Source organism: Lithobates pipiens, unplaced genomic scaffold (assembly GCF_037356315.1).
Source record: "Lithobates pipiens isolate NorthernLeopardFrog02 unplaced genomic scaffold, aLitPip1_a1.2 Scaffold_30, whole genome shotgun sequence".
In the NCBI taxonomy this organism is placed as follows: Eukaryota; Metazoa; Chordata; class Amphibia; order Anura; family Ranidae; genus Lithobates; species Lithobates pipiens.
Window position 1 is genome coordinate 162059861 of NW_027507791.1, and position 24204 is coordinate 162084064.

At 44.7% G+C, this 24204-nt stretch overlaps 1 protein-coding gene across 5 annotated transcripts in view; it reads left to right on the forward strand.

The window, feature by feature from the left end:
- LOC143943334 (matrix metalloproteinase-18-like) overlaps positions 1-24204 on the forward strand; it is a 1003345-nt gene that overhangs the window by 329656 nt on the left and 649485 nt on the right. For all 5 annotated transcript variants that reach the window (XM_077465046.1, XM_077465042.1, XM_077465045.1 and 2 more), the window contains one exon: positions 19338-19519. In XM_077465046.1, coding sequence (XP_077321172.1) covers positions 19338-19519 — 182 coding nt within the window. The remainder of the gene's footprint in view (positions 1-19337; positions 19520-24204) is intronic.

A 24204-nucleotide genomic window follows, 5' to 3' on the forward strand; every position in this document is an offset into this window, starting at 1 on the left:
TGTTTAATTCGGGACAAGAGATCTTCATGGAGCAGGAGAAAGTTTCCTGGGGGAAGAATGGTGTCTGGCGTAGGAGATAACATTGGCTCATTGTACATCCGGGAAAGAGCATCAGGCTTCACGTTCTTCGACCCGGGCCTGTACGTGATATGGAACACGAACCTGGAAAAGAAAAGTGCCCACCGGGCCTGTCTTGGCTTCAGTCGTTTGGCAGATTTAAGATACTCCAGGTTCTTGTGGTCCGTATAAACCAGGATCGGGTGGGAAGCACCTTCAAGGAGGTAGCGCCATTCCTCCAACGCCGCCTTGATTGCCAGTAATTCCCGGTCTCCGACGTCATAGTTCCGCTCAGCTTCTGAGAGTTTGCGGGAGAAAAAGGCCACTGGGTACAAAAGTGATTTAGGCCCCTGTCTCTGGGATAATACCGCCCCAACGGCTACTTCCGAGGCATCCACCTCCAGGATATAGGGCAGCGTAGCGTCGGGGTGTCTCAGGATCGAAGCTGAAACAAATAGTTTCTTCAGGGTTTCAAAGGCTTCTTGCGCCTTGGGAGTCCATAGGAATCTTTGACCCTGTTTGGTCAGCTCCGTGATGGGGGAGATAATGGATGAAAATCCTCTGATAAACTTTCTATAGAAATTGGCAAATCCCACGAACCGTTGGACCCCTTTCCGGTCCGAGGGAGCGGGCCAGTCTAGGATGGCTGAGACTTTCTGGGGATCCATTTCTATTCCGTCTACGGAAATGTTCAAGCCCAAGAATTGAATGCTCTGTTGCTCGAAGACGCACTTCTCCGGTTTGGCGTACAGGCCATGGAGACGGAGACGAGCCAGGACAATCTTCACATGCTCCCGGTGTTCGGCTAAGGAGGAAGAAAAGATTAGTATATCGTCAAGGTATATAACAACAAACAGGTCTAAGTACTCTCTGAAGACATCATTGACGAAATGCTGGAATGTAGCAGGGGCATTACAGAGTCCAAAGGGCATGACGAGATACTCATAATGCCCGAAGCGGGTACGAAAGGCGGTCTTCCACTCATCGCCTTTGCGAATACGGACCAGGTTGTAGGCGCCCCGCAGATCCAGTTTGGAGAACACCTTAGCCGACCCCAGTCTCTGGAACAATTCAGGCACAAACGGTAGAGGGTAGCGGTTTTTCACAGTAACCTTATTGAGTGCCCGGTAGTCTACGCATGGTCGTAGGGAGTGATCCTTCTTCTGGACGAAGAAAATCCCTGCACCTGCCGGGGAAGTGGAAGGTTGGATAAAGCCCTTCTTTAAATTATCGTCCAGGTAGGTCTTTAGAGCTCCCAGCTTGGTCTCAGATAGGGGAAAGATTCTCCCGAAGGGAATCTCCGCTCCCGGAAGCAAGTCTATCGGGCAATCATATAGTCTGTGGGGAGGTAGAGTCTCTGCGCCCTTCTTACTAAAAACATCCAAAAATTGGTGATAGACTTCGGGCACTGCCAGTCGGGTTTCGGTGTCTGTCTCCAAGCAGAGCAGGGAAGGAGGGTCCGTCTTGATGGCTGGAAGGCAATACTGATGACAGTAGGCAGATGGAAACTCGATCTTTCCAGTGAACCAGTTTATCAGGGGATTGTGGGCCTTCAACCAGGGTATGCCAAGGATTATGGGAAAGAGGGGAGACTCGATAATGTCCAGACACAGGTGCTCCTGGTGGTCCCCCGTGATGGTGGCAAGAAGGGGAGATGTTTCCTGGGTTACAGGTCCGGATCTCAGAGAGGAACCGTCGGCCAAATAGATTGGAAGTTCCTTGGCCCTGGGCCGAAGGGGAATGTTGTTCTTCAGGGCGAAGGATAGGTCCATAAAACCGCTACAGGCCCCAGAGTCAATGATCGCGTTGACGCGGATAGTCTTGCCGGAGAACTGTAAAAGAAGAGGCACAGCCAGGTGAGAGATGGTACTGGTACTAGGCGGAGTAGGAGGAGAGGCGGGAGGTATAAGCAGGCACTTACGCGACTTGGCGGGGCAAGTGCGAACATAATGTCCAGATCCTCCGCAGTAGAGGCACAGGTTACCAGATCTTCGGCGTTGGCGCTCTTCGGGGGTCAGAGGTGAACGTAGTAATCCCAGCTGCATGGGTTCCGATAAATCCGGAGAAGAAGGATCAGGAAGAACCGGTGGATTGGCACTTGGAACCCGTGGCATCATCCAGACTGGGCGCGAGGTGGAAGAAGAGCGCTCCAGACAACGCTCTCTTAACCGCCTATCGATCTGGACAGAGAGGTCGATGAGCGCTTCCAGGGTCTCAGGAGTTCCTACACGGGCCAGTTCGTCCTTCAAAGCCTCCGAGAGTCCCATGCGGAACTGGTAACGGAGAGCTGAGCTGTTCCACTCTGTGTCGGCGCTCCAGCGCCTGAACTCAGACACATAGTCCTCTACTGGCCTGCGACCTTGCTGGAGTGCATGCAAAGCCGCTTCTGCGGTGGCTGCGAGCTGGGGGTCCTCATAAAGACGAGACATGGCTTGGAAGAAGACATCTAAGGAGTCCAGACAGGGGTCTTTTCGTTCAAGGAGGCGATGTGCCCAGGCCTGGGGTTCGTCGGTAAGTAAGGAGATAACGAACCCTACTTTCGTAGCCTCAAGAGAAAAGGTCCGGGGCTGAAGGGCGAAGAAGAGCTCGCAGGAATTCCGGAAGGCCCTAAATTTATTCCGGTTACCGGAAAAACGGTCTGGTGTAGGGACCCTTGGCTCTGGCGGCAACATGACCACTGAAGGGGGACCTGGAGATCCGGAGGCAACTGGAGCTGCGGCAGATAGGGCTTGAACCCGTTCCTCCAAACGACCATAACCCTCTTGCAGGTTCTTCACGGCCTGGGTGAGGCCGGCTAGATGGTGGCACAGTTCATCCATCGGAGACGCTCCCTGCGAGGGCTCGGACATGGCTGTCCCGTACTGTCACGTACCTGGTTGGAGAGCCCAAGCGTGCAGGGAGCGGCGCCTCGTAAGCCCCGGCTCGAGAGCCCCTGGAGATGGGAACAGGGATTCAGGAGTTCGGAGGGCACAAGTGCCAGACTGGTCAGCTGGTAGAAAAGACCGGAGCAGATGGTGGACCGGAGCAGAGGGTGCAACCAGCGCAGGATGCTGGACAGGAACTGCTGGACGGCTGGCACAGGTGAACAGGCAGGAGCTGCGGAAGTAGTAGTCAGAGCAGGTCCGTAGGCAGACTGGCAGAAGTAGTCAGGGACGAGCTGGGTCGGCAACAATCGGGCAGCAGAGGTACAAGGCGGAAGGCAGAAGCGTGGTCAATCAGGCAAAAGGGTCGGAGGCAGGCGGCAAACAGGCAAAGTCCAGGAACAGGCCGGGTACAGAGTCAGGAACACACACACAGGAACAGATAACAGGAGTCACGGGAAAGCTGCAGACGGGACAGCACAGAGGAGCAGGAGCAGGTCCCTTAAGTAGGCAACTGGGCGCCAAGAACGGTCGCACGGTACGTCTACGTATCCCCGCGGGTGACCGTGCTCCCGTTCGTGACCCCGCGTACGCCCGTTCGGCTCGTCGCGCACCCGCGTGCGCCCGCTCGTGTCAACGCGCACCCGCGTGCGCCTGTTGGGGACTATGTGCACTCGCGTGCGTTCGTTAGCGCCAACCCGCGTCCGAAGGCACCGACGATCCCCTCGTACCGGGAACCTGCGGGTAAGTCTTACTTGGGTGACCGGGGTGGTGGAACGACCGTGACACCAGAAGCCGTTTTTGTACTCAAGGATGATGTCTGAAGTAACCGATAAATGCAACCTATTGTTGTTATCAGTTATGTATTACTTTGTCTAGTCCCTATAGGTTAGTTAGTCTATCTCTACTCCAAGCACATGCTATCGTTAATATCACAATACTACCACAATTAGCTATGAAATCAATACACGGTCTAAGATCAATCAAATCTCATTTATCTCCCAAGGAAATAAGAAAGCTTACATAAGGTATCAATAGAAGTTACCAGAGTACATAACATACAATCAGAATACAATACAAGCATTATACTTATCAGACCCTCGTGACTGGACCTCCTGATGGAATGAGAGACAGCTCCCATTGATGAACCCCTTTTTGATAAACACACCTCAGCCACACCACACCCCATTGCCCACCCTCCTTTGCCTGTGGACCAATCAGCGTCTCTGGGGCGTCTCCTCCCCCAGGCTAAATACCTCTGACAGTCCTGCCATAATTGGCCTCTGGGGGGCAGTGTTTGCCAATGAATTGCAACTGCTCTGACTGGGTTCCCATCTTGTGGTTCGATCTCGGACGCCCCTCCCACTCATTATGTCCCTCTTACAGACAGACCGGCGCCGTCATTGTCCTAAATCTCTTTGAAGCTCCGTGCACACCAGGTGGGCTGAAGATAACTCCTTTGATTCTGTTTGGTGTCACATTCCTCTATACCTTTTAAACATGTGGCACTGCAAGTATCAATATGGCTGAGTTCGGTTGTACAAACAGATGTGTAGAACTTTATATGTATAACATTAATTCATGTTTCGATTCCAACATATACCACTTTGCGCCTAAAAGGCGCATACCCTTCTTTAGACACGGCTCCTATTGAACAGTCCATAACTGTCTTAACGTGTGTGGTTCCCCAACATGTGCTTCCGAACCAGTACCTGTGGCACAGTCCTTAGCTTGTGTAACGCGTGGTTGTTTTCAACGAGCGCTCCAGAGGCATCTCTTATGGAACAGTACACAATTGTCTTACCGCGCTGTGCTTTCAACATGTGCAGAAACAGGTCCTATGGAGCAGTCCATAATTGTTTTACCATGTGATGCCTCCCAACACGTGCCGCTTTGCCACTGAGTGACACATCTCCACCATTCTTCAGCGACAGCTTCCATGTCACAATTCTGTATCTTCGGTATCTTCAGGACGGCAGTACAGGCAAGGGGTGTCCATTCATTCACCATTCACCAGCACACATTCAGAGTAACATATCATCCATCTCTACTACCGAGTTCCGATGAGGGCCTTTCTTACCCATATTACTAGCCTACACTACACATAGGTCACAAGCTACCACAGAAATAAATCAACTTATTACCATAATATATACATACATATGTGTCCCCTCCAATTATGCACCCTGCTCCCAACCTCCTATGATCTCTTACTGTGAATATGGGTCGGCAAACTTGCTCGCAGCGGCGTTGCAGGGCTCTGACTTGGCAGCAAAGTCTCCAATTTGTACACAGAGAGCTTACTGTCAAATCGTCCCTCAACTTGCATAGACAAATGGGAGACCCTTCTAGATAAATTAACTACACATATAAATTTACAACAATTAACAAACCCACACAATTCCACCCCTGTGCCTAGATTTCAGAGATCATGCCCATGGTATACCATACACCTCTACCTATGGTTAGGTACAAGGAACCCTCTAGTTCCATGACTAACACTACACTGGTACTCTTTAGGACAAAGAAACAAACTCGTCTATGTCCTAAATAATACCCGGGTGCCTCCTTCCCAGCAATGATCTCTCCATCCAGAACACAGAGAGAAATAATTTCCCAACATTATTCGTTCAACCCCATGTATTGAGCTGGCATACAAAGGACATCATGGTCATGCTTCCGACAAAGGGAAATATCAACCTGCCTCCAGCTTTCATCTTCTCTGATCACATGTGTGATATAGCCTCCAATGCAACAAGATAGAATCCCCAGTCAGTAAGCCCATTGATGCCACCAAATATACAGACAGAGTCTGCACTTCTATATATGGGAACATACAGCATAACACCTTTCCCAATCCAACTTAGTACAGCCCATACAGGCACTCGACCACTACTTTGGATTAGTGTAAGCAACGTGTTTTGGCAAAATCTTACTGAGCGGTGATGCTAACTCATCAGGCCACTGCCCCTCATACAGAGACGGTACAATCAGCTTGATGTTGGCTGATACTTCCACCTGCCACAGAGTGCACGCCAGAGCCAATGACCGGTTTCTGTCCTGTACCATCACACTCTCTACCAACCTCTCAACATGGTTGACAAAATCCGGAGCCACTCTAACCTGTGTGTTTCTGTGACTTCGTTGAATATTATCAAGGACGCCACCAATCTCTCTGGGTAACAAGCCACGCTCCTTCTCTGAAGCTATGGCTGTGAGTTTGTTCCTCAGGAGGCCGATGTCCACTCCATTAACAACACCCATCCCAGCTATTATTCCCCCCCAATATAGTGCTGAATACACCCCTCCTCTTTCGGGTTACTCCTCAGAAATAAGCATCCTGCATGGACCTCATTCTGTGTTCGCACATCTCTGGGAGTAAGTCACTGGTACAATGACCACACTTGATTCAGTGTATACTAAGCACACATAGGGTGATTTATAGGGATTTTATCAACCACCCTGAGATGTTGCAGCGCCATGTGGTGAAGGGATATGGTACCCTGGTAGCCAGCGTTTGTTTTTGAGGAGCATGCTCCTGTGTATATTCACTGGCATTATCTGTGCAGGTTTCAACCTCTCAGTTGAGACACCAACCAGGCGTATCTTCCCCATGTCTAGTTCTGGTGTCCCGCATGTCCAGTAACCGAAAGCTTCTCTCTAGGACCGCTAGGATTGAGACACCACCCCTACGAAGAAGTTTTCACCCCATTGATGTGTCACCTGGCACCCTTTAGTCTGGCCCACAGCTACCTTATTATGCATAAGTGCCAGCCTGCCTCCTGGGTACCTGCACCATATTAACTCCGTTACATCAATACATGTCATACATTAACACCTTTCTTCTTTCAATTCCTCCTTCCAACAAAAAAACACATATTTTACATTTTCATGTTCTAACGGATTGGATGTGTCATATTCCTTCCCCAACCTCCAACCCATTGCACATGTATTAATAACATTAATAACATGTTTGCATTCATCAGGAGAGACTTCAGCAAAAATATTTCACAAGCTCTGTTGTTTCAGATTCAGCACTCGCATCAAATTGTCCATAAGAAAAAAACAAGTATTAATCTGAATCTTTCATTTTTTTTCTTCTCTCCTGATGTTTATCAGAACAAATTTGCGGTGTGGTGTGGCACAGACAAACTGCCAACCAAATGATCATCTGTCATCCATGTTCCAGAAGCCTCTCCAATTCTCACTCCACCAGGATTCTGGAAGTGAAAAACAAGAACAGTATCAAATTTTTATCTATATCAAGGTCCTCTATTATATTCTGAACCTGAAACTCACATCAAACCTTTTTCATAGCAGGGAAACATTGACCAGAATATTCTTACCATGCCTGCAGCTCACTAAGTTCTGCTAACATTGTTTCCCCCAGTGCTATATTTGAATAACCATGCGTCTACCTCCATTTTGACTTTACGCAGCTGTCCTACATATTGCTTTTCAGTTTGTAGACTCCGCATTTGGGTCTTACACGGGAAATGGGTTTGATTACTATGGGTACAAAAACAACGAATTCTCCTGCACTCTGGTTTCTTGGTCTTTGAAATGTGATATAAACAGTTTTAAATGGTGTTGTCACTAAGTCTTGCAGCTATCCTTTAGAACATTGGGAAAAAAAAAAAAAAAAATAAATAAAAAAAAAAGAACATTGGGTGTTCAAATACTAGAGAGAAACAATACAAAAGAGGGGAAGGAGCATTGATCTAGCGCATTACCATAAAACAGCTTTATTTAAAAATAATGTGAGTAGCCATTTTGCTATTTGATTTATTTTTAAATAAAGCTGTTTTATGGTAATGCACTAGGTCAGTGCGCCTTCCCCTCTTTTGTTTTGTTTTGATTACTATGGGTTCCATGCTTTGGATGGCTACCCCACCTGGCTGAATAACACACATAATGCCTTGGGGTCGTTTTCGGGTATGATCTCCTTTTGATATCATTATTCGCCGCCTGACAATATTTTGAAATGTGACCCCCCCTTTTACACAAAAAACATTTTAGCTCTGGTTTCCCTGCATAGGCCCTTCTTTGAGCATATGGCGCTGGAAACCCACATTGTTGGATAATATTACTGCGATTGGAATGAACAGACTTTACACTTTCATCGTCTGAGGAGTCATCAGACGTTTCAACTCCTGAATCAATTTCAAGTGCAGTTATTGCACCTTTATTTGCCTCTTCCACATCAGTTCCCATCACAGTAATATCATTTGCAGTGATAATAGCATACGGGTTTTCTTCATGTTTCACTTCTAGCTTTTCTGTACACTGAGCCTGTGCGGAGGGTACCTCCACCATTGCACACTTGGAGGATAACTCCATTATGGCTGCTTGTGCCTTAAGCATTGTGATAACCTGCAAATTATCAGCCTCCCTTTGATTCAAAGAGGCAATGCAACTTTCTCTTAATTTGCACGTTTGTTCTAATTCATCTAATCTCTGTTGCAATACACATTTCTCAGTCACTAATTGTTCAATCCGATTGCGGGCATCTGCATCAGCCTTTTCAATCCCCATTAAGATATCTCTTACCATCACTTTTTCTCTTTCAGCAAACCATTCTAATTCTTTTTGTTCCGCAATTTCTTTCATTCTCATTAACATGCATAAGGCATTGGCCATTCTCTGTTTCCTGCCTTTTTTTGACTTATTACTTATGAGATTGTTATGTGTATTACATTGTCTCAAAAGTTCCCCAAATTGGTGTGTTAAATGACTCTCTTGTGTAAGTTGAAATCTAATACCACCATGCTTGCTAATGAAACCTTCAATGGCTTCCATTGACATGCTAATTAGCCTACCCACACTAAAGTTGCTCAACCAGTTGCTTAGACAATAGACACAGACGAACAAGTAGACAACCCCCACAAAGACACAGATACAGCTGTTTAAAAGCTAGCTTTCACCTATAGTCCAAAACTAAAAAAAATAAAAAACAGATACAAACCATTTAAATCTACAGTGACTACAGCATACAAGACACAAGGCACACTCTTAATCAACGCCTTGGTCTTCTATTGGACCAGAGCTATTTCACTCTCACGTGGGTAGAAATAAAAACCTATATTTCCCACTCTTTTTTCTTTTTCCTCAAAGATGTATGGTCATTCCTGTCAATCTCTAACCAACACTTTGCATTAGCAATACACTAAACAAACAGATACCAAGCACACACAAAGACACAGATAAAACCAAACACAAAAAAAAACGCGAAAGGAAAAACAAAAAAACAAAAAAAACAAATACAAATCCGTTTAACCACAAATTTCTTCAGGAGAACACACTCTTAATCAATGCTCTCCTCTCCAATTGCGGGCCATAGGGAATTCCTATTGATCGATTCCAACAATGTCCATAGGAGGAGTTTTGAGGAGTGGGTCATTCTCATACCCTTCCTTGAGGAGACTCAAGAGTGCTTTAGAACTAGTGGCACCTAGAAAGTTCTTTTGAGGCAGGACTGTGTATTCAGAGTTGTTTTCCTGGAGAGGTCCAGACAACATTCGTGATAAGGCATCAGCCTTACCATTCGTTGACCCAGGTCAATATGAGATAATAAAATTGAACCTGGAAAAGAACAATGACCAACGTGCTTGTCTAGAAGACAATCTCTTGGCAGAACAAATGAATTCCAGATTCTTATGATCTGTGAGAATGGTCACAGGATGCTTAACTCCTTCCAGCAAATGCCTCCATTCAGAAAATGCTTCCTTAATTGCCAGTAACTCCTTATTCCCAATATCATAATTTCTTTCAGCTGAAGACATTATCCACTTGACCCCTGGGCACTTAAACACCCTTAATAACCAGACCAATTTTCAGCTTTCGTTGCTCTCACATTTTGAATGACAATTACTCAGTCATGCAACACTGGACCTATATGAAATTTTTGTCCTTTTTTCACACAAATAGAGCTTTCTTTTGGTGGTATTTAATCATCGCTCGTTTTTTATTTTTTGTGCTATAAAAGAAAAAAGACCGAAAATTCTGTAAAAAAAATGAATTTTTCTTCGTTTTTGTTATAAAATTTAGCAGATTAGTAATTTTTCTTCATAAATTTTGGCCAAAATTTATACCACTACATATCTTTGGTAAAAATAAGTACAAATTGGTGGATATTATTTGGTCTTTGTGAAAGTTATAGAGTCCACAAGCTATGGTGCCAATATCTGAAAATTGATCACACCTGAAGTACTGATGGCCTATTTCAATTCTTGAGACCCTAACATGCCAGAAAAGTACAAATACCCCCAAATGACCCCTTTTTGGAAAGAAGACATTCCAAGGTATTTAGTAAGAGGCATGATGAGTTTTTGAAGTTGTCATTTTTTCCCACAATTCTTTGCAAATTCAAGATTATTTTTACTTTTTTTTTTCACAAAATTGTCATATTATCAGTTTATTTCTCACACACAGCATAGGCATACCACAAATTACACCCCAAAACACATTCTGCTATTACTCCCGAGTACGGCGATACCACATGTGTGAGACTTTTACACAGTGTGGCCACATACAGAGGCCCAACATGCAGGGAGCGCCATCAGGCATTCTGGAGCATCCAAGCTAATTCTGACATTTCTCTCCTACATGTAAAAATCATCATTTATTTACATATAATCCCAAAACATTATATATGTTTTTTTAGCAAACACCCTGGAGAATACAATGGTGGTCATTGAAACTTTTTATCTGGCACGGTATTTGCGCAGAAATTTTTCGAATGCTTTTTTTTGGAAAAAAACATTTTTGTGGTTAAAAAAAAAAAAAAAACACAGTAAAGTTAGCCCACTTTTTGCATAATGTGAAAGATGAAGTTATGCCGAGTAAATAGATACCTAACATGTCACTCTTCAAAATTGCACATGCTCGTGGAATGGCGCCAAACGTTGCTACTTAAAAATCCCCATAGGCGACACTTTAAAATTTTTTTACTGGTTACATGTTTTGAGTTATAGAGGAGGTCTAGGGCTAGAATTATTGTTCTTGCTCTAACGTTCGCAGCGATACTTCACATGTGTGGTTTGAACACCGTTTTCATATGTGGGCGGGACTTACGTATGTGTTCGCTTCTGCATGCGAGCACATGGGGACAGGGGCGCTTTAAAAAAAAAATTCTTATTGATCATTTTACTTTATTTATTTTAGTTTGAAATTTTTTTCCCCAAAAATACATTTTTTGGTCACTTTTATTCCTATTACAAGGAATGTAAACATCCCTTGTAATAGAAATATGGCATGACAGGTCCTCTTTACAGTGAGATATGGGGTCAATAAGACCCCACATTTCACCTCTAAGCTGGGAAGCCTGAAATAAAAAAAAAAAAAAAAAAAGATTCTGGCTTTGATCGTATTGGCGAGTCGGTAGAAGCACCAGAGGGCAGCGGGAGGGGGGGGGTGTCTATGGCTGGGTATTGCAAGGTATCACCGAGTATGGCTGGGTATCTCCGGGTATGGCAATTTATGGCAGGGTATTGCAGAGTATTGGCAGGGTATTGCAGAGTATTGGCAGGGTATTGCAGAGTATTGGCAGGGTACTGCAGAGTATTGGTAGGGTACTGCAGAGTATTGGCGGGTACTGCAGAGTATTGGCGGGCACTGCAGAGTATTGGCGGGCACTGCAGAGTATTGGCTGGCATTGCAGAGTATTGGCTGGCATTGCAGAGTATTGGCGGGTATTGCAGAGTATTGCAGAGTATTGGCAGGGAATTAAGGGGTTAAATTTCGGTGACTGGCGATGTGGGCACTGCAGATGCAGCCCACAGCGCTGCTGACACCGATCTCTTCCCCCTCCGCTGTACCGATCAGTACATAGAGGGGGAGGGAGTAACCGGCGTCATAACATGTCATAACATAACATAACATTTGACGGAGCGATCGCGTGGTAAACGGCCACGATGAGCGGCCCTTTACTGTGATGCGCCGGGTCTGTGGACCCGGCGGTCACGGATGCTCTCCAGTGCGTGCCCCAGGGGGTGCGCGAGAGCGGAATTCTGGGAGGACGTCATATGACGGCCTCCCAGAGTTAAACAACCGCCCTGTAGCCGTCATTCGGCTATGGGCCGGTTGTTAAGTGGTTAAACGGGAGAAGTAAGTGCAAGGATGAAGCTGCATCTTTTCCCCACGTCGTTGAGAGAGGATAGCTCCCACGGCAGAGTCCGAAGCATCCACTTCCACTATAAAAAGGTAATTCAGGATTGGGATGTACCAATACTGGCGAAGAAGTAAAAAGAGTTTTTAACTTTCCAAAAGCAGCCTGTGCCTCAGATGATCACACAAAGGGCACCCCTTTCTTTGTTAGTTGGGTAATTGGAGCTATCACCTTAGAGAAGCTCCTTTATGAATTTTCTGTAAAAGTTGGCAAACCCGACAAATCGTTGGATTTCCTTAACATTTCCAGGGGCAGGCCAATCTACCACTGCTTTAATCTTCTTGGGATCCATGCTCACTCCATCTGGAGAAATAATATACCCTAAGAACTGGATCTGGACTTGTTCAAACTCGCACTTTCTGCCTTAATCTTTCAAAGACAGTGCAAACATGCCTGCGGTGCTCTTCCAGGTTATCGGAAAAGATAAGGATGCCATCCAGATAAGCAATGACAAATTGGTCCAACAGATATCGAAAAAAACATAATTTATGAAGTGTTGAAAGGTCGCAGGGGCATTGCAGAGACCAAAAGGCATGACCAAGGACTCAAAATGTCCATATCTGGTTCTAAAGGCGGTTTTCCATTTGTCTCCTGGACGAATACGGACCAGGTTATATGCCCCCCGCGTAGGTCAAGTTTTGTAAACACTTTGGCAGAACGAAGTCTTTCCAACATTTCTGAGATCAAGGGGAGTGGATAACGGTTTTTAATAGTGACCTTATTTATGTGCCTGTAATCAATGCATGGACGCAAGGTGGAGTCTTTCTTTTCAACAAAGAATAGGGCTGCTCCTGCAGGAGATGTTGAGTGTCTAATAAAACCCTTCCCTAAATGTTCATCAAGCCACTCCCTGAGCACTTTTAATTCAGGTTCTGACAGATTAAAAAGGTGGCCGAAAAGTATTTCAGCCCCTGGGAGCAGCTCAATGGGGCAATCATATGGGCGGTGAGGAGGTAATTTATTGCATTTTTCTTATCACAGACATCCCGGAACGCATGGTATTATGGAGGCAAGTTGTGATATGACTGGGTGGTTACCACACCAACTTGCAATTCCTTGACCAGCGGAGAACTTGTTTGGTAGGATTCCCTACAGTGTTCCTTGCAGTACGAAGATGTGAAATCTATGGTCCATGTTCCCCAGTTGATAGAGGGATTGTGAGTAGAGAACCAAGGAATGCCCAAAATGACGGGAAATTTGGGTGATGTAATCAACTGAAAGCTGATAGTCTCATGATGGTCAGCCTCAAACTGGGTTACCAGAGGAACTGTTTTATGGGTAACAGGTCCTGAGGATAAGGGTGAACCATCAACCGTCTCCATCTCGATAGGAGCAGATGTATTTCTGGCTTGAATGTTATTGCGGTGGGCAAACTCTATGTCCATAAAGTTTCCTCCAGCCCTAGAGTCCAGCATAGCAGAGCAGGGGTTTTCACGGCCCTCAGTAATAAGCTTAATAGGGATGACAAAATGAGACAGTGGAGAATTTACTTTATTTTCTTCGAGAATCAATGGGGAGATAGACTGGGTAATAGAGTTGATTTGTTCAGGCAGGATCACATCAGTCGCTGCAATTGTTCTTCTAACCTTGTTAGGACAGTTAACTGCGTAATGCCCAGAGTCTCCACAATATAGACAGAGATTCTCCGAATGTCTTCTTTCTTTCTCCTAAAAAGAAATGGATCTCTTAATTGCATCAACCTGCATAGGTTCAGCTGTGTCAGAATCTGGAGAAACTCTTGGATCCTTCTGAACAAATTGACTAGCAGGGAAATGCATGCCACCATTACTTCCAAACATTCCCAGCCTCTCCTTCCTCCTTTCTGTAAGCCTCTGATCAACTCAGATACATAGTTGGATGAAGGCTTCAAGATCATTAGGAGTCTCTACTCTGGCAAGCTCATCTTTTACCTGTTCAGAAAGCCCTTGGCGGAACTGACTTTTTTGCGCTGCTGGGTTCCAAGTGGTATCTGCCACCCAGCGTCTGAATTCAGCTGTGTATTCAGCAACAGAGCGTTTACCCTGTCATAAACTATGCAACGTTGCTTCAGCCGCAGCGCAGCGGTTGGGATCATCAAAAACTTGATTCATTGCATCCTCGAAAGTCTGGAAATTATGCAGCATGGCACTGTCTTGTTCGATATAGGAGGGGGGGGGGGGGGCAGGCTAGAGCTTCCCCAGTCAGGAGGTTGATAACAAACATTACCTTCTGTCTTTCAGAAATGAATGCAGTGGGTCGCATTTGGAAATAGATGCGACACTGGTTAAGAAAACCTCTGTAATGGTGGCAGTCGCCATTAAACTTGGGTGGGTGAGGCATATGTGCGTTAGTATCATCTCGGGAACGTAGATCCAGCAATTGTTTTGTCAGAGCACGGATCTCTTCGTGTTTCTCTTTCACCACACCTTCTAGTACGGAGAATTTTTCTTGGTAAGTGACACCGAACTCCTGCAGCTCTGCAATTTGCTGCCTGAATGGAGCCAGGGCATTTGCTATAGTGGCCTCCATGTTTTGGGCCAGAATATTCTGTCACGATCAGGGGTCAGGCTCGAAGACCAATTGATATAGCCGTTGCAGGACTACCACTAACCAGCAGGATGGGAACACAGGCAGTCACCCTGGCAGATGACACAGGCTCACCTAAGGTGCGGAGTCTAAGTACTAACCGGTTTTCACCAGAGCTCCAGATGGTGGAGATGGATTTAGCTGCGTGTTAGTACCAGGTCGCGGTCCTCAGGATCGCCCCACCAGGAGGTGAGCAAGCCGGGGTTCAGTAGCGGATGAGCAGGTAAGGATCAAACAGAAGCGTGGTCAGTAAGCAAGCCAAAAGGTCAGTAATGAGTAGTTGCAGGTTGGGATCAGGCAGAAGCGTAGTCGTGGAACAAGCCAAGGGTCAATAATGAGCAGTAGCAAATATAAGCGGCAGCAGGGAAGACAGGAGCGAGATACAGGCTGGAGATAGCACAATATTCTGGCAAGGAGGAAGTGCAGAGACATTGGCTTAAATCAGGAAGTTCATAGGAGGAGCAAAGAGTTCAAGGTTCAGCTGAAATCAAGGTACAAGACAGGGTTGTCTAAAGGATCTGACAAGGCACTGTCCAGCATCTCAGATAGCTCAGAGAGAAGATTCATTGCCCGACACAGCTGAGGTCCCGGGTTCAAGTCCAGGTCCTGATACTAACTATGTAACTATGTAAAACAAAAAAAGCATAATGTTTGGTGGTTCAAAGTAATTTTCAAAAAAGCAAGAAAACAGTCTGAAAAACAGGCTCAGTCTCTGGACCACTGCATACTCATGACCCACAAAACCAGGATTGCCCTGGGCTTAGGGTAACCACATTTCCAAGCTAAAATTCAGGGACCCACCCTCCCACCCAAAAAGAGGATTTTTGATACTTTTTTTGGCCAATTTTTGGGGCAGGGGCAGTAACGTATTATCAAATCAGTGGGCCTGTGTGCAAGATCATAAGTGGGCTCTAGGAGCACTTTTCAGAGAGACTACCGCAGGGAGTACAGCAGGTCTATCCCACCCTTACATCCTCCTCCAGAGTGCACCCTTAGTCCCTCCAGGGTGCCCCCTTAGTACTACTGAACTAAGCGGCACTCCGAGGGTTGTAAGGGGGCACTCTGGAGGATGTACAGGGGCATCTGGAGGATTTAAGGGGACACTCTGGTGGTACTAACTTAGCCAGAGCCTACTTGCATCCTCTGGAGTGCCCCCTAAAATTCTCCAGGATGCCCTCTTAGTGCCTCGCGTGCCCCCTTCATTCTCCTCCAGAGGGTCTTTTTAGTAACTTCAGCATGCCCCCTTACGGCCTCCTCCACAGTTCCCCCTTACATTCTTCTCCAGAGTGCCCCCTTAGTACTACTAATCATCCATGCTGAAGGATGTCAGTGGGCACTCTGATAAAAGTAAAGGGGCACTCTGGAAAAAGTAAAGGGGCACTCTGGAGGCACCCTGGAGGTTTTAATTGGGCACCCTGGAGGAGGTAAGGGGACACCCCGTAGGCAGTAAGATATTACATCAAGAGTGCCCCCTTTAGAGAGCCCTGAGGAGCGATGGCTATTAATACATGCCATGTCAATTTTAGGAGCAGAGCACACCGCCCACCTCACGGCCAACCTATTCCAGTCCTACTTGCCCTCTCCCTGCCACAGCCCCATGTTTTCTGTACCTGTGTGGCTTACTGCAGCTCCTTGTTGGTGTCACTTGCTCTTGGTCTTTGCGGTGAAGTGCGGGGAGGAGGATTTCCGGGACTGAAGTCTGGATACTTTGTGCTCCTCTGGTGTCAGCCTGACAGCATCTGCCACTCCTGCTTCCTCGCAGCCGTCATACCACCCATGGCTTTGCCAGCTCAGGAAACGTGTTGTGTGTCCGGTGACGTCATTTCCCCTCGCCCGAAGACTAGCTTGCGTTCCAAGCCTAGTGCGGACGCCCCTCCATTGCTGCCGGACGGAAAAACATCCAGTGGTGTCAGGACAATCAGAGGACTGACTTACCATGTCTTACTAACCCAGGGATTGATTACACCGATGCCTCCCCCCCCCCCCCCCCCGTTGTATGGGACTAATACACCGCCTGCTTTTAACCACTTAAATGTGAGTTTTATTATTACTACTTTGATTAAAGAAACTGTTATACAGTCTGCACCCAGAGGCGCCTCTCTTCCTTGTTTTTTCTCCAGTACTACATGGTTTCTGTTTCCATCGGACTGCTGCCATGATTGCGGACTGTGCTTGAAACACCCCCCCTTTCCCTTCCCTCTCCCCTGTATCCTGTTTACCCATACCATGCTTATTGTGTAATAATATATATGCATATATAATATACCTATAGCATTTTATGTGCTTTGAAGTCTGAAATCTATTAATACAGCACTGCGTTATTGCTTTTCTTTTCCGTTTTTTGGAAATTATGGTAGATCATTGCCTTATTTTTTAGCACCATTTAATTGTATGCCCAGGACAGACATGTCCATTCTGGGACAGTCCCGGGCAATCCGGGACACGTGGGCACCCTACCCGGGCTGGTGGATCAAGAGTCCAGAAATCCTTCCTCCATTGGTTTGGAAGGTTTTTTATTAATGAAATACCAGCCTGTCATATTGGGGATGAGTCTTGGATACTCTCTCAGCATAAAGGATCATCTCCAAATCAATATCCAGGAGCTCAGAGTAATTTGGTTAGTGAATAGAAAATAGTGAACCTCTTGGTTAAGTAGTCACCTGACCAGGATCAGTCAGACAATGCCACAGGAGTGGCTTACAGAGGAACCAGAACCCTTGCAGCTCAGAAAGAAGCAGATCAGATCCTGGCTTGGGCAGAATGTCACATTCCAACCCTGCTCGCTGTGCCTCATCGTTTCTCAGTCAACATCTGGACTCTTTACCCCAAGGTGTATCTAACCTCTGTCGCAAGTGGGGATACTGAACAAAAGCCTCTTGGTTTCTATGCTCAAAAACAAACTAAGCAGCTCTATATAAAAAGTGTAGCACTGCCTAAGTAATAATCTTTAACTAACAAACTGAAAACACAATCTCCCTGATAAAGAAAATGATTTAATAATAGCATGGTTATAAACCACCCATATACATAAAAGTAAACCAAACTTGTGTTTTGCTGTACCTTAAAACAAAATACATTTTATATCTCAAAAAGTGTCTGAGTGTAGTAGAACACAAAGGCACTTTTCTCTAATTCATTTTTTTTTTTTTATAGTACAGCACAACAGAGTTTTGGTTTACTCGTTTTCAAGGTATTGTATTTAGGTACTAGTAAGTGCTGCTGTCAATTGAAACGGTTGTATACCCCGCTTGGTTTAATTTTTACCTAGAGGTAAGCCTATAATAAGGCCTATAATAAGGCTTACCTGTAGGTAAAATTAATATCTCCTAAACCTTCATGGTTGGGAGATATTCACCCTCTGTGCAGCCACTGACATCAGCGGCGCATGCGCTCTGAAGATTCGGGTGGATTGTATTGGAACTTGGAGGAATGGAGGGTGCATGCTGTCATCGCAGTTCCGACCACTGAGAGCCAGAGCCCACAAACCCAGAAGAAACGCAGAAGGAACATGTCAGCCCCCTCAGTGGTGACCGGACGCGCTGCGGAAGCTTAATTCTAAGGTACGCATTTCATAATGTGCTAGTATGCGATGCATACTAGCACATTATGCTATTGTCTTGCAGGGTTTTTTTTGCTAGTTTTTTTGAGCGGTTTACTACGGCTTTAACTAAGGGTACCGTTTTGGGTGTTAGACACCAATTTTTTTTAATAGATCCACATACATATATAATTTTCTTCTCCAACCACGTTTGTGATCACTGTCATGCCAAGGAGCTTGCTATGGGGGCAGACACAGAAGAGGAGGAGCCAGGAATGCTGGTGGGGGACCCCAGAAGAGGAGGTTTGGGGGTGCTCTGCGCAATACCATTGCACACAGCAGGGTAATATACAAATGTTTATTGTGTTAAAGGATAAGCTCCCCTGTTGTACCATGTTTCGTTACACCCATATTTAGAGTGTAACATATAACACGATGCAAATGCACCTGCCACCGTCATTTATTCACATTGTTCTGTGACACCCAGCTCAGCTGCATCATATATTCAGTGTACTGTAAATGGGAAAAGTACAAGTCCTAATAGCCTTTGCGGCTGTTGGCTTGTAGTTCTCCCTGAACTACCAGGGCACTGTTGCTCACTATAAGTAGTTAATTGTGCTTTCTGTCAGAGTGTAATTGCCTGCCCTTATCGGAGGTATAGGCAGACAGCTACACAGTCTGCCGGACCATGGCATTACACCCACAATCTGATTATCATGGGAGCAATGCTTTACAGCTCCCTAACAAAAAAAATAATCAATGCATATTTTTACCTGCAAAAAAATCCAAGAAAATAATTTTTACGATAGGTCAAAAGATCCAATTTATTTACATAAAAATATGAGAACCCATAACTAATTTTGGTGTCCTCGGGTTTTCACATATGCCAGCTATTTTACCGATCTTTGGAATTACATTTTTCATTTTTCGATGGGGCCTCAAAGTATGTTACATCAACATTTCTTTGTAAACTAAATATTTGTGGTACATTATAAAATTATATTAACTTGTGAAGTCGGAGGAGAAAAAGAAATCAAAAAGATTTCAGAAGAAGGCAGACATGCAGTTTTTCTACTGTATATTGACCATAGTGTATATGAGAAGATAAAAACATATAGGCTACTAATCATTAATTTTATTGTTCCTTCAGGTAAATTAGATGAAGAAACTGCTGAAACAATGAAATTGCCCCGCTGCGGAAAGCATGAACAGCGCATGTCATACAGTAGGGGAGCCAAGTGGAAGACAGATATGTTAACCTACAAAATTATTAACACTACAGCCCAATTGCCAAGTGGACTAGTCAGAGATGAACTACTTAAAGCCCTAAAGGTATTCTAAATCAGTGCTTTTTCACTGCAATAATTAATGCAATATGTAACCTTTAGAAAACGCAGTATTTTCCACTTCTTTCAAGTACCTAGCTAAAGGTAAAGTAAAGTATGCTATGTGTCAATCTTTTCCAGGTAATCTACTATGTTTTAGGTGTTTAAGTTTTAATAATTTGCGCTTAACCTGAAAAATTTGTGAAAACGAATTGATCTAATCTGTGAATAAATTAATAGGTGCCGCAACTCAATTATCAAAATACTCAATTCAACATATATGTGTGTATGTAAAGTGCGCAGACCTAATCAATATAAATTAAAAAGGGTAAAATTGATATATAAAAATTCCACATCAATATTGAAATATATAAATTAATAAATGAATGTCCATGTGTATTCTGTGCCAATCATGGATATCCGTACAGTTCAGCGCTCTTTTTCCTTACATCAGTGGGGAAAAGATTAAATAGCCTCTTACCAGATAGGATGGATCCCAAGTTATAGGGATCAAACATGTCTGTTATCAAAGTAACTACCTGCAATATCCTCCTCTATCAGCTCAGCTTTGAAACCTTCTTTCCATAGTGATAATCACTCCACCAAGGAATTCAGGAACAATATCCAAACGATTCCAGCTCCAATGATACATTTATTCAATGCTCTCCAGCATATATAGCCCATATAGGATTCAAAAAGGGAGAAACTTCATGGTGCAGTAGAAAACGTGTGTTTTATTTCCAAATATCATTGCACTTCCAGATAAACAAGGAACATCCAAATAACCACAGCCTCAGGAATTCACTGCAGGCTTAAACAAGGTGAAACATTACCTTAAGTAACTACATACATTTCATTTATGATTCTTTACTTGCTAAAACCCATAAGTTCCCCTTAGGGTACAGTAACTACCAATTAAACAACAGCGTTCCAAAGAACTTTTCTTAGAATTTCACAACTTTATCAATTGACAGGGATTAAAAAGTTCATAAATTCATAAATCCCTAAATCTATTTTAAAAAGTGTCAGAAACCATGAGTCAGACTGAGACAGAAGTACAGTTTAATCCCACTTGTTTAATAATAGTAAAAAAAAAGGTAAACGTAGTCAAAACATAGCCAGAGTTCAGAAACCAGAACGGATGGTCAGAAAAGCCAAAACGTCAGGGAGCCAGAGACAGCGTAGTAGAACAGCAAGCAGAATCTGGAGCCTTAAGGAATGTCAGCCAAGCAAGTCTTTAACAGGAACACAGGAAGGTGTCTCGGGATGTGACTAAGGCAAAGGCAGAAATCATCTGGACTGCTTAAGTAGGCAGGACTGACGAGCAGGATATCATCAACAGGTGAGTCACTGTGGAGAGATAGGAGCTGGCAATTAGCTGACAGCTGAGCGACCAGCTCAGAGAAGGATGGGCTGAGCCCAACCCTGACAAAGACACAACTTCCCAAAATAAATATATAGGACTTTTACTCCAATATTTATAGTTTATGTATAAACAATTCTTATACAATGATCCCAAATTATATTCAGACTTTACTGGTACCAATCAGGCATAAATACATAAGTAAAATCATCTGATTTTTATTGTTACCAATATATAAAATTTAGAACAAAATTTTCAAGTAGTTCTGGTTGTAATATAAATTCTAGCAACAGTATGATCTGTTAAATACATACAGTATCTTACTGTATATTATATGTCAGTACATAGATATTTTTGGAAGCTATCTCACTAATCTATAATCGCTATTGCCTGATTTTCACAGTGATCTCACCATTATATCCTTAAGAAGCTGACTAAGTCTGTGAAATGCATCAAGATGGAATGCCATTGCACCATTGGCTAGGACTATGTTATATACACAGGCATGGGCGTCCGCAGGTAGGGGCAAGGGGGGTCAATTGCCCCCCTCTGGAATCAGGGATCGGATCTTAAATTCAGCACAGTTGCGTTGCTATTGGGGTGTGGGCAGCCTGCACCCGGGAGCCACCCGCCAGTGGAGTGACACCACCAAGGTGCTGTCAAGCCCCCCCCCATCAAGTGTAGCGTGACTTCGGGCTTTTTTCCCTGCTCAGTCCAGCAGAGAACTCAGCAGAGCTGTGACAGGAGAATGGCGAGCTGCGGGCTATCAGAGGTTTCCCCCACTCGCCCCCATTTCTCCTGTCAGGGAGAAGAGACAGCGGCCCTCACCAGGTCCCCCCCCCCCAGATTCCTGCCCACTCCATTCCTTCCCTATTGGCCATAACTGAGGGCCAATCAAAGGAGACTAGGAGAGGAGAGCATCATGGGACATGTAGTCCCAAAGATTGGCAGCCCCATTTTCCACAGGGAGGAGGCTACAGCTCAATCAAGAGAGAGATTGAGAGACTGCAGCCTGGAAAAAAGCTGAGAGAGAGTGCTACAGGACAAAGAATGAATAGTGTGCTGGGCGGAAGCCAGAGAGAGAGCCACGCTGCCCAGTGCCACCAGAGAGAGAGCCACACTGTCCAGCGCCACCAGAGAAAGACTGAGCCACTACCAGGGTACAGACATGCTACACTACTTACCAGAGTCGCCCCCCTGAGTTCAGTTTGCACGATCATCCAACCAGAGGGATCACTGCTGTAGTTTGGTTTGATTTGGTTTTGGGTCTGGTAAGAGGGCCTGTTGGCCATTATCCATTACTTATCCTAGGGACTGTACTACGTCTGCAGTCTCTGACCATGATAATGACATTGTCCAAAAAGGGGCGATGCATGCGTGACCCTAAAATGATGCCCCCCCTGAAAAAAGTTCTGCGGACACCCATGTACACAGGATGACTTTGTATAAGTTCTAAAAAGTTTCACACATATGCATGTTTTAGGGCATTTTGTAGTTTGTCAGAAATGCACTATAGTTTTATTTAATACAATTTCCTATGGTACACATTCACATCTATGTGTTTTTTTTAGCCAATGCATTTTTGGAAAGGATCAGGGACTTTTCTCCCACAGCAGATTGCGTTTTATGTGTAATAGACTTCAATGGATCCATACCAAAAACTCAAGTGCTGTAAATAGTTGTTTGTTAAGGAGCAGGCCGGGAAGCTGGACGCTGCATCCTTAACATCTGAGTTCCACTGACAGCTGAATGTAAAAAAAAAAAATTGCTGACAATAAAAAAGATCGGAAAAAATGGCATGGGTCCCCACCCAATCCTTTGGGTCTGGTATGGATTGTGAGTGAACCCCATGGCAAAATGAAAAAAAAAATATGGCTTGGGGGCTCCCCCCCAAATCCAAACCAGACCCTTATCTGAACATGCAGCCTGACAGGTCAGGAAAGGGAGGGGTGAGCGAGCTGCCCCCCCCCCCCCTGAACCATGCCAGACCACATGCCCTCAACATGGCCAATGACCTCACAAGGGGACCATCCAGTTTCTGACAGCTCATGACCACACCCCTTAGTTATTTAAGAACTGTTAGATGGCAAAGCTGGCAGATAGCTCCATGGGAGTGGGCTGTTTTATTTTTATTTTTATGGGTCAATGTCGGGCATTGTGACTGATGCTGGATCTACATTGGGGGACATTGTTTTTTATTATTGTTTTTTAAATAAAGGACTTGTCAAAAACATCAATATAGGGACAAGGTGCTGTGAGGGGGACAGAGCCCGTCCTGCCCCAAAGCGCCCGACCCCCTGAGGGCCTGAGGGCATGTGGCCTGGTATGATTCGGGGGGGGGCACTCGCTTGTCCCCTCCCTTTCCTGATCTGCCGGGCTACATGCTCGGATATGGGTCTAATATGGATTTTGGAAGGGGCCCCATGCCATTTAAAAACAAAAAAAATTGGAATGGGGTTTCTCTCAAAATCCATAATATACCTGTAGGACATGGTATAGATTGGGGAGGCCCACACCGTTTTATTCCCCATTTTTATTTTGCTGCATCTGTAAACCTAGGGTAAATGAGAACTTATTAAAGTAATGGTGTTAGGCATGCCATGTGGAATGGTGTTTACAGTGCAAAAACAACAATTATGTGTCTGTAACTTTTTTATGTTTTGTCCTCATTTTTATATATTGGTAGCAATAAAACAATAAAAAAGTGATTTCAGTTTTGTAATTATCCCCGAGTAGTACCTGTAAAGAGTGAATATAATTTAGGTTCATTGTTGGTATGAGTGTACTGATGTGGTACCGGTCTGGCCCCTACTCCTCTACTTCTTGTGCAATGGTAACCAAAAATGTTTGCTAATGTGGGTAAGAGACCCCAGGCTTAAAACAGCTCTTGTTTAGAATAGTTGATGTGTAACAATAAAAGGATAAAAGCATATCTATCCAAAATATTCACACAATATTTACAAAATATTATTCAACATTTGAGTCATCACAAAATACCAACACATTCCCTACTAAGAATAGATATCTACTATGCCTATCAGGGAAATAAAATATAATAGACATAAGAGTGATAAGTGAAAGCTGGCGCAGGTACCAGATGACATTAATTTTCCCAAAAGCCAACCCTGTTCTCCTCCAGCATGTGAAACACAATGGGGTTGATTTACTAAAACTGGGGAGTGCATAAACTGGTGCAGCTATACTTAATAGCCAAACAACTTTTAACTTTAGTTTGCTTAATTAATCTTTGACAAAAGAAAAAAAAACTGGACGCTGATTGTTTTTTTATGCAGACTTCACCATATTTTGCACTCTCCTTTTTTACTAAA